The sequence below is a fragment of the Musa acuminata genome, chromosome BXJ2-7, assembly GCF_036884655.1.
Source record: "Musa acuminata AAA Group cultivar baxijiao chromosome BXJ2-7, Cavendish_Baxijiao_AAA, whole genome shotgun sequence".
Classification (NCBI taxonomy): domain Eukaryota; kingdom Viridiplantae; phylum Streptophyta; class Magnoliopsida; order Zingiberales; family Musaceae; genus Musa; species Musa acuminata.
In genome coordinates, this window is record NC_088344.1 from 29,261,157 (window position 1) to 29,272,249 (window position 11,093).

The 11,093-nt window shown below is 47.5% G+C and overlaps 3 protein-coding genes across 4 annotated transcripts; all 3 read right to left on the reverse strand.

The window, feature by feature from the left end:
* Positions 1 to 315: 315 nt before the first annotated feature.
* Positions 316 to 2,380, reverse strand: LOC103973347 (cytokinin riboside 5'-monophosphate phosphoribohydrolase LOG1-like). Of its 2 annotated transcripts, none has more exons than XM_065117810.1 (8): positions 2,223 to 2,380; positions 2,029 to 2,126; positions 1,921 to 1,951; positions 1,733 to 1,832; positions 1,581 to 1,651; positions 1,355 to 1,498; positions 1,130 to 1,224; positions 316 to 1,051 (listed from the first exon to the last, which is right to left on the reverse strand). In XM_065117810.1, exons 1-8 carry the CDS (start codon positions 2,337 to 2,339, stop codon positions 967 to 969), a joined length of 741 nt encoding a protein of 246 aa, XP_064973882.1. In that variant the 5' UTR covers positions 2,340 to 2,380; the 3' UTR covers positions 316 to 966. The 2 variants fall into 2 exon arrangements, 1 of the variants encoding a protein (XP_064973882.1); XR_010488772.1 differs by having other exon boundaries at positions 1,012 to 1,051; positions 1,130 to 1,290.
* Positions 2,381 to 7,112: 4,732 nt separating this feature from the next.
* On the reverse strand, positions 7,113 to 7,937 carry LOC103973369 (uncharacterized). Its single transcript, XM_009387918.2, has one exon. The coding sequence runs from the start codon at positions 7,935 to 7,937 to the stop codon at positions 7,113 to 7,115; it is 825 nt and encodes a 274-aa protein (XP_009386193.2).
* A 1,571-nt stretch (positions 7,938 to 9,508) lies between these two features.
* Positions 9,509 to 10,327, reverse strand: LOC135616383 (uncharacterized). Its single transcript, XM_065115570.1, has one exon. It carries the CDS (start codon positions 10,325 to 10,327, stop codon positions 9,509 to 9,511), a length of 819 nt encoding a protein of 272 aa, XP_064971642.1.
* Positions 10,328 to 11,093: the final 766 nt, after the last annotated feature.

Sequence of the window (11,093 nt, forward strand, 5' to 3'; positions counted from 1 at the left end):
TTACATCAAATCATATATATGATTTGATCTTCGAAGATAATATTCTTGATTCATATGCTTTCATTTTTGTAGAGATCAACTTTCGTAAAATCTTTCACGAGGATTTGAAATTTTCAATCACAATCATAATTTAATTTTTTTTCTTAAATAAACTAAAAAATTAATGTGGCAACTTATGACCTGTTAGTTTTATTTAAATAAAAGATGAATAAGAATGATTCTGCGTCATAATAAATTTTTGATGTTGCTAATACTGATACCATATACTCCACGATTATTCTGATTTCTTGGTTAGTATATGTCATGGAGCAGCAGTGAGCCATGAACCCTGGTTTATCTTTAATTTTGTCTATTTCACTTTATTTCTCTCTTAACATTTGTTTTTGGCCTCAAACGACCGACCATAGGAAACCTCTACAAAATATCATAAACAAACCCAATACCTTCGCATTGCCATTGCCCTTTTGGCCATCATCATTTGCGTAACTCTAGTCACATCCTCCGGCAATCATTAACCCGACGTAGAACTCAAAGCGAGAGACTGTTCAAAAGAACCACACACACAGTAAGGATCCTGGAATTAATTGCTCATGGTGAGTGAGTGGCCCAGGCTTTGTTGGATCGGCCACTGTTGCCGAGCCTCACACCAAGGAATCTTGCCCAACTGGATGGACTACTACCGCACGTAGAACTGGTACAGGCAGTGGGCGCCCCCTCTCACTCCCCTTGTGCTGTGGAGAACAGGGACGAGACGTCCACCCTGATGAGCTTATCCTGTTGCTGCAGACAATGGAAGGGCCTCCCTTTTAATCTCACAATCATCAACCCCCAGCCATCGAGTAACACTCGTTGCCTTCCATGTCCCACACGGCGCACCACAGTGCGCCAAAAGCTACACGAAGGCCGGCTTTTTCTTTCGAGGATGGCTACTCAATGGCTGTACAGCGACGAAGGTAAACCCTATCCCTACGTTGACCCACACAGAGCACAGCGAAGACATCGAGAAGACGATTCATCATAAAGCTGATGTTTTCCTGAGTTAGAAGCAGTACTGCATACATACAATTACAGCCGTAAGAGAAAATATATGGCGACGAATACAGGCATAGCGAAGGGCCCAAAACACTACCGAGCGATCTCGGCGTGCAGGGTGGAGTTTAGTCCCATCTGCTCCATCTCCCAGCTGAGTTTGGCGGCTACGGCGTCCTCCACGGGTACGTATTCCTGCTTCGACAGGTGGTGTCAAGATCGAGGACGTAAAGGAGTAGGGAATGAGACACACAGACCCACCTAAATGGAGGTTCACATGAGAACAATACAAAGAGCGAGAGCTAGAGATGTACTGCAACAGTACCTCGAGCTTTTGGACGAGGTCCTTGGCGTTGGGGGCGGAGACGAAGATGTGGCGCTGATATGGCTGGATGAAGCCATCCTCCACGGCCTTGTCGATGAAGGCGAGCAGGGAGTTGTAGTAACCATCCACGTTGAGCAATCCCACCTTCACCAGCACAGTCGCCGAGCTTTGTCATGGAAGTAATAATGGTGGGGAGGGGGGGTTTGGATCAATGGAGAGGGCTTACAGGCTTGTTGTGGATGCCGAGCTGCGCCCAGGTGATGACCTCCAGCAGCTCCTCCAGGGTTCCATACCCACCTAAAGGACGACGGAGATGGAGTGAGATAAGACCCGACAGTGGTGGGTAAGCGAAAGGACTTGGATGGGGAAAGGTCGGACCGGGCAGGGCGATGAAGGCGTCGGAGTGGCGGGCCATTTCGGCCTTGCGCTGGTGCATGCTGGCCACCGGCTTCACCTCCCCGAACGTCTCCCCTGTAATCTGATCCACATGCAAACGCCAGAAACAGTTAATACAGGCATGGAGGCTAGCAAGGTGACGAAAGTGAGATTGAAGCAAGCATGACGACCTCCTTGGACATCAGTGTCCTCGGGATGATCCTGTAAGATGAGAGGACACGTCAGAGAAGCAATGTTGGGTGCGAGAGAGATCGAGAGAGTTGCAAGTCTGTGCTGACCCGATGACATGGCCGCCACCAGAATGAACAGCTTCAGAGACGAGACCCATCAGCCCCACGCTGCCGCCTCCATACACCAGATCGACCTTCCTCGCCACCTGAACTCGAACACGAGTCAAGTTCCATCAGCAGCTGCATGCGCTCGGCACGCAGAGGGAGGAAGGAAGGAAGAGAAGGAAAGGGTGACCACTTACCAGCTCCTTTCCGAGCTCCACGGCAGCATCTTGGTAACAGTGCCTCTTGCCTGTGCTGCTCCCACAGAAGACGCACATCCTCTTGAACCTTGAATTTCCCACCTTGACCTCCTCCATCTCCCGCCTCTCTTTTCCTCCCCCAGATCCTTTCCCCTGGCCCCTCGTGCCTTCAAAGTAAGCCTCGGATAAGATATTAGAGGCAGTATATATAAGCCTTTTCTGACCCTCTCTTTTTTATCTTGCCACCGTCCTGCACACCATGACAAAAAGGAAGTGTGCGAGAGAGAGAGAGAGAGAGAGAGAGAGGAACACAGCACGTACGTGGAGAACAGCATGACAAACTTAAAATACACAGTAGAATACATGTCTTCCAAGTCTCGGGTTTAGCACAAGCCAATCGTGCCGCCGTGGTCACCCACACGTGTAAGCCGTCGGTCTCCCTCGGAAACCTGCACACCCAACTGCACTCCTTCCTCCACAGCTTCCTGTCCATTGATCTGTGTTTGTGCCTGTCTTCATCAACTCCTTGGGCAGTAGGCAGAAGCTACATGGGAGACTGCAAGGAACCTAGCAGAAGGGGGGAGAGCGATGCAGGACGCCACAGCTGTGTGATTACTAGAAGCGGAGAGCAGTGAGTATCACTTCAATAAAGCAGAATCATTCACTTGCCACATTGTTGCTGAGGGCTACAGAAGGAGTCTGTGTTTACGAGGCAAGAGGAACATTTTGTTGCAGAGGGCTACAGAAGGAGTCTGTGTTTACGAGGCAAGTGGAACTACTCTCTCTCTCTCTCTCTCTCTCTCTCTCTCTCTCTCTCTCTTAGTCACGGTACAAAAGGATAATACTACTTATCTAAAGGCATATCTTAATAAACAATGCTAATTAAATGAAAAGTAAATAAGATGCTGCATGAAACACAAATGGCAATGTTGACTTCACGCCATTTCCTTATGCCAAATGCCTGGACACGGATCTGTTCTCTTCAAATTTCCCCCTTCCAAAACAAAAAAAAATCTGATCACATCAAGTCATTTAAACACTGTTTAAACTGCAACCGATGATGATGATGATATTGAGAATAAAACAATTGAAACATTCATTAATGGAGAAGCCAAGATTTGCATTAAATACATGATTTATTGTGGTTTATAAGCCGTGTTTTCTTCCTACCCATGTGGAAGGATATCAACATCTTACCCATAAAAAGTAGAGGAGCATCAACGTCTCCATTATTGCTGGTAAGGAAAGGTCGGATCCTTTTGATCCGTGGTCTTGAATCCAAACCGGTACAGCGGTCTGTCGATTTGTGGATCTTTATCTTAGTATTGCTCGTACAACAAAACGGCGTCTTATTGCTTGTATACGTAAACGTTGTACTAACAATTTATGCAGGATTAAGACACGCGGACAAAGAGCCCGTCCTGGAACCACCCGCTGGGACCCACCCAGGAGGCCCCGTGCCGTGACGGGGCCCCGTGTGGGGATGGTGTGCGTCCGGGACCGACGCGTGTTCGGCCCGAGGGACGCCACGACATTCCCCGACGTTCTTCGGGTCCACTCCAACTCCGAGAGGCGTGTGCAGGATCAAAAGCCCGCTCCAAGATTCGTGCGGGGTTCAGGACCCTTGCAATGCTTCGAAGATCCAGACCTCTCATCAATGGTTGCACGTTTTCAAAGAGTACCACTGATGTATGAGCACTCTAAAGGTAATCGGCAATCCCCAAGACAAGATTTTGATATTTAATTTGCTTGACTCATTAGAAATTTGATTATATTCATCGGTTAAAATTAAGATTATCATACTTGATATACACAAGACACATACATTAATTGGTTTCTACATCTAAAAGCTTACTCGCCGGTGGGGTCCACACACAAAAGAAAAAGGGCCGGCTACTACCCTGTGCCGGTCATCAGCGGCCGTTGAATCAGGATCAGACAGCGACAGCGGAAGGGCGTCACATGTACCGTATGGGTTTCCAAGGCGCGTCGGCAACGAGGGACAGAAGCGGCGCAATCATCGCCACAGGCGTCGTGGTCCCCAGTAGCGTACATTATACGCCGGGTCCGTGTACATAATACGAAGTCACGCGCTACCTACTGACGTACCTTCGCTAGTACCATTGACGGCCATCCCAAACCAAACTGCCGTCGACCTTTGTTGTCCACTTATAATTAGCCCAACCTTCACATAGAACATATAATTAGGAGTGATTGAGATAAGACCGGGCACTATCAATTTTTGGAGTTCAAGTCATACGTTGCCTGCTTACATCATCATCATTACCATCATCATCTCACCAAGAAATTACAGCAATTGACGGCGGAGATGGAGACGGGAAGGACCACCAGTGGCCCGTCGTTGGCACACCTTCCCGTCGGAACACGTGAAGCGTCAAGCTTGGGGACGAGGGGTGTGATGCGGTTGGCGAGTCAACTCGGTGACCACAGTTTCGGGGTGAGACGAGGCCCCCAATGGGAAGAATCCATTTCCACGACTGTGGCGAAGGCTAAGGCAACGTGGCCTTCATCTATTGGCTGTGGAGTGTCGCCTCTTTACGCAAATAGTAAAGAATCCATTTCCACGACTGCGGCGAAGGCTAAGGCAACGTGGCCTTCATCTATTGGCCGTGGAGTGTCGCCTCTTTTCGCAAAGAGTAATCAAACGTCACGAAATAAATACGCAACACGAGAGTGAGAGAAAGGAATAGAGCAGCTTATTAGAAAATTGAGAATAAATTTAAGCTGCTAGATAATGAATGATTCGATCAAATATTATGCAGGATAGAAATGGATCATTGTCTTCTTGACAATGGATCACGTCAAAGCTCGAAAGTGTTAATTTTTTTTTATTTCAAAGGAATGACAGATGCTCACTGTCTTCTTCTTGCTAACTACAAATTCATCGATGATGATTGACTTTGATGAGAAATAGATTATATATAAAAGCTTTGAACAAGGAGGAACCCCTTCCTTGGTTTCTTCTTGCTTCTCTTTGAGAGATTTTGCATATTTTTAGAGAGATTAATTAACATGTGTTATTGGCTTGTCTCATTTGTTAAAGAGTACAAATCTGATCGGATTTAGAGGGCGGACTGACATCCTTTTGTTGTTTTTTTTAAAGCTCTTGTGCTTGCATGAGCAGAGAACTATCTGTAATATGTTATTTTTTTCTCTTGGAAAGAAAACTTTTCAGACAAGGGAGGGGGATCAACATGAACTCCAAAGTTAGTAGAGTAAGAAAGACATAGACTCTCTCTCTCTCATAAGTTGGACCAATGGGCCTAATTGGCAGAACCATCAACTGTCCATGAACAAAATATCCATTTAGGACCCACTATGTTCACCACTCACAAATCACAATGGGATGCCTTTAAAGAATCATTTGTTGCCATTATCATTCAATAATAACTCAAACACTTGAGTCCAATTGATACTTAGATACTTGAATTAAATTTCCGACTCAAATCCAACAATACTTAGATATTTTGGGTATTGGTGAGCAATAAAAAAAAAAATCAAAAACTCTAGGAAGAAAAGGGTATTTAAAAAAACCAACTTTTTCAATAAGAAAGGAGATTGCTATTTATAATCTCCTTTTTACAATTTACAATTCTATTTTGAATTTTTTTAATATTTTTAAATTATCCTTTTATTTGTGTATGAATGTAAATATCTACTATTTTTTTCTCTTCTTCTTCTTTTTTAGCGGATGACAATCAGGGAGTGGTGAGTGAGATCAAACAACATCAAGCAACATTGATGTGATGAAATAAGAAAAAAATAAAAGATAATATTGATACTATAAATAATAAAATAATATTTTATTTTTTAAAAAATGGTTATCGATAATAAAAGATTGTCAATAGTAAAAAAAAGAGATGAGGTGTGAATAGTAAGCTTTATAATAAATGATATGGTCTTAAAACTCTATCTCAATTGTAATAGGGGAATTAACCAAGAACCCAAATTTAATCTCGTAAATATTTATAATTTTATCCTAATTCATCCGATATCCATAAAATTATAGCATATTCGAATTTAATTTAAGTAGGTCAAATATACCTAGGTTACCACAGTGTGGTCAACATTTGGCCCATGAAGTTTGTCTTTCTACAACAAGTTGCTACTAAACTAACCTAAATTGGCTCATAGTTGGCCATGTGAGCTTGATTACTGCCAACTCATCCTAATTATTAGAAGGTGCGGATTATATCGAGAGAAACTATTGTCTTAATAGGTTAGAAGCCAACCTGTGCCCTTTGACCATATGTGCATTGGGTAACCATTATCGACTCAATTGTAGAATGCTTTCGAATCCAACGTGTGTGCCTTACATGAATGAAATGGCTGCATGTGCTTCCTAATTGTAAATCAACACCCACTTGCACGTCCCCCTTATCAACATATTAATCTCTATGATATTGCTGGTATAAACTTATTATATAAACTCATCAAATCATATATTATAAAATCACCTTAAATAACGGTCTAAATAATTTATTTTTCAATGATCTTATCTTTATCGTGATGATTATAAACACTATAGAGCTACCCGAGTGGCATCAACTCGTTACCTGAACTTACTATCTTTTTAACCTTTTTATTCTGCATCATAAAATTTATCTTTATATTTTATATTAAATATCAAATATTTATTGAAATAAATTTATTTTTTAACCCCATAAAATTACAAAAAATTGGATCCACCGACAGACATATTCAAAATGTGCACAACGTTCATCTCTAATTAGTGTAATGACAGATTCGAACACTGTTTCCAAAAAACAGAGGAAGACTTCATTTCTTTTTGTTCTGCATTTTATGATGATTATTTGTACACTATACACTTTCTCATTTGGCTTCAAATTTTGCGTTTGGCTCCAAAACCTATAGCGAGGGAGTGAGTATGTTGAGAAGCGAGACTCTAATGTTCACCAAACTCCTGAACACCCTCCCGCTTCCTTCCTCCAATCCCTCCATGCGCTCCTCCAACGCCTCCATCGCTGCCATTTCCGCTTCCTCGCTTCCCTTCTTCGATGGCCTCCTCGACGGCCATGCCGTCCATGAGCTTTTGGAGCATGAGCCGGCCACCGACGACGAGGCTGCCGCGATCCCCAAGAAAACCGCCGTCGACGTGGCCGCGGCTGCCGCCATCACATCCGCGACGATCCCGGCGACCTCGGCCTCGGCCGCGTCGGAGCAGATGAGAGGAGGAGATCTGGCGAGATCCTTGATGGCCGTGGCGAGCCGGATGAGCTCCTTCTCCGCCCGACGATGGGATCGAGCGGCGGAGTCTAACCGCACGGGGTCGCGCCGCCGGATCGCCGCGCGGGACTCCGCGTGGTGCTGCTCTACGGCGACGACAGCGGAGCGGAAGGAGCCGTGGGCGTCGGCGAGGCGGAGGAAGCCATCGAGAACGCGATCGGCCCAGGCGGGGCGGCGGCGGAGAGCGTCCTGGGTCTGCGGGAGGCGGAGGAGGTCATCGAGGGCGGAGAGGAGGCGGTCGATCCGGCCGAGCCCCGAGGCGGGGGATCGAGGGCCGGACTCCGGGCAGGAGCGGATCTGATCGAGGAGGTGGGATAGGGTTGGGTGGGATCGGCAGGGGAGGCTGATGGAGCGCAAGTGCTGGGGCTTGTCGCAGCGTCGGCTGGCGGGTCTGTCGCTCGGGTTCGAGCCCGGCAGTGACAGGGAGCGGCGGAATCCGGAAACCATCTCTCGGCCGTTTCCTGTTCTCGGGTACGTTTTCCCCAACTCTCTCTATTTGGCTTTCTGGTATGGGGTGTCGTGAGATGGGAACGAAGGAGAGGAAGCAGTTCTTATAAAGGGGAGAGCGAGCGCGTTCCAAGTGAATTGGGATTAAAGAAATCGGACGAAAACCGACGCGCACACGACCGTCCGAGAGCCGGAAAGCGACATCTCATGTGGTAAGTGTGGGCGCGGAGGGAGCACAACGTGGGTCGGTACACGTGGGAACCAAAAATAAACTTGTGGCTTCCATCCAACATAGTAGCGGTTTGATGTGAGTCAACTCAACTCGGTAGGAGCGGAAGGAGGGAGCTGTAAAGATTCCAAATAATATCATCAATCATTGTGGCTCCACATTACTACTACTAACAGACGGTTACCATGCCATTAGTTGGGTGCGAATATTTGAACTAGAATACTTCATATACCCAATCGATTTGTTGATCATACCAATCCTATAATGCATTAGAAGGAAGATGGTAAAAGGTACAGAAAATAAAATTATTATTGTATCAATTGTTGCAAGCAACATCACACGCTCGCTGTGTTTTAGTTGATTTGGTTATTGGAACCTAATCAGTGATGATTGCAAGACTTCGTTATCTGTAATCATTGACAGCTTTTCAATGGTGAGCAATACGCTGTGTTCGATCAAAATGAAAATTTTATTTGGTTTTCATTTGTGTCCGACTGCTTGATGCACGTTGGCGTGACCTCCCCTCTTGATATTAAAGAATTTTAGTACATGAGAGAAGACAGCCATATGATAAGAGAAAGAAAGACGAGATTGGTGACTTGGTTGTAACATTGATATCGTGACCTCTAAAATGCCTCTTTCTTATTCATTAATTGATTTAACGTGCAATTAGAGGGTGACGTACTTTCTCATATATCTAAAACGTGAGGACACGATGCAATTAGAGGATAGCAATTTGGAGAGGAGAAAGGCAATCAATAAAACAAAAGGGGACACGACAGGTGGAGTGTGCTCTTCGACCCTTGCAAATGTGTGCATGATTCTACTCTGGGATTCCTGATGTCCCCTCGACGCTCGCTTCTACAATGGATTCCTTGGGGGGCAGCAAGCAAACGTGCCTCAGATGTGGCCTCTGTCATCGCTCGCGTGGACTCACGCGGAGGTCCTCCGGTTTAGCCTACTTTTTCCGCAGCCGCATTGGCACCTTTCTGGGGATTCCGTCGCCCGCGAGGTGATCGATGAAATGTGCAACCGGCCGGAACTAGAATTGCTCTGCTACAGGAGCCAATTTAGTAAGTACCATAAAACTTCTTATCAATAATGTTTCACCAGAGATGTGTGTGGGGCTTAGACATCTACGGCCCATTTGTTACCTTGGAATCAACGATTTATGGTTTGGCTACGCACAGGTGGTTGTGTTTGATAAGGGTTATTCGTTACGCAAAAGCGGTTTATACAAACGAATCAAACACGCATACATGCCTGCCGGAGGAAAAGGATAATAAAAATCAAAATTCTTCTATGATCATCACTGTACAGATCTCTCATTTGTCTCCACATTCTACAGCGAGGGAGTGAGTATGTTGAGAAGCGCCACTCTAATGTTCACCGAACTCCTGAATACCCTCCCGCTTCCTTCCTCCAATCCCTCCATGCACTCCTCCATCGCTGCCATCTCCGCTTCCTCGCTTCCCTTCTTCGATTGCCTCCTTGACGGCCACGCCGTCCATGAGCCCTTCGACATTGATCCGGCCACCGCCGATGAGGCTGCCGCGATCCCCAAGAAAACCGCCGCCGACGTGGCCGCAGTTGCCGCCATCGCCTCCGCGACGATCCCGGCGACCTCGGCCTCGGCCGCGTCCGAGCAGATGAGCGGCGGACATCTGGCGAGATCCTTGACGGCCGTGGCGAGCCGGATGAGCTCCTTCTCCGCCCGACGATGGGACCGAGCAGCGGAGCCTAGCCGCACGGGGTCGCGGCGGCGGATCGCGGCGCGGGCCTCCGCATTGTGCTGCTCGAGGGCGACGACAGCGGAGCGGAAGGAGCCGTGGGCGTCGGCAAGGCGGAGGAAACCGTCGAGGAGGCGGTCTGCCCAGGCGGGGCCGCGGCGGAGGGGATCCTGTGCCTGCGGGAGGCGGAGTATGTCATCGAGGGCGGATAGAAGGCGATCGATCCGGTCGAGCCCGGAGGCGGGGGAACAGCGAATTCCCAAGTCCGACAAGGAGCGGATCTGGTCGAGGAGGTGGGAGATGGCGGGGTGGGAGCGGCAGGGAAGGCTGGCGGAGCGCAGGTGGTGAGGCTTCTCGCAGCGGCGTCCGGCGGGGCTGCCGCTCGGGGTAGATCCCGGCAGGGAAACGGAGCGGCGGAATCCGGAGACCATCTCGTTCGTTTCACCCGGTACGCTTTCTCTTCCCCAAATCTCTATTGCTTTGCCTTGTTTCGTTTCCTTTCAATTCTCGTGAATCGGTAGTGTTCTTGGGAGGGAAACGAGGGAAGGAGGGAGGGCGGTTTTAAAGGGGAAGCGGTCGGTCGGTCGGTCGGTCGGTCGACTTGGAAGCGTTAAGAACTAATCAACCAACTCAGATAAACAGAAGAAAACCTACGCGCACACGAGCGGGGTAGAGAGGGGAGAGAGTGAGCAAATAGTGGGCTGGTGACCCACGTGAGGGGCCACACAGCCGGAGGGAAACACGTGGCCTCACAAACCCCACATGAACATAATTAATGGTCGGCATCGTCTTCCTTCGATCACAACATGGGTATGGGTCATCATCATCCATTATGGGTTCGTGCATTAGAAGGACATTACGCATACTGATGCACTTTTTCGAAGCGTTATTCCTAATTATATTAATCCTTGCCGACGCAATTATGGAGCGCACTGGTCCATTCATGGGAAGGGGGGGGGGGGGGGGGCCGTGAACCCATCAGGAAAAGAGTTGGCCTTTAGAAAGAGTGACGATGAAAGATGAACGATCCACGGGCCCATCAGCGAGTCCAGATCTTGACGCCTATAATGTGACTTAGCGCGCGGATGGACCACGTCTCTGCTGTAGTCGCGGAGATGTGAACACGTACCCCCCCTGCTTTCAAAGCGGGTCACCTCGATCCTCACATTGGCGTCCATGTTCTCTGTAAGGCGTATC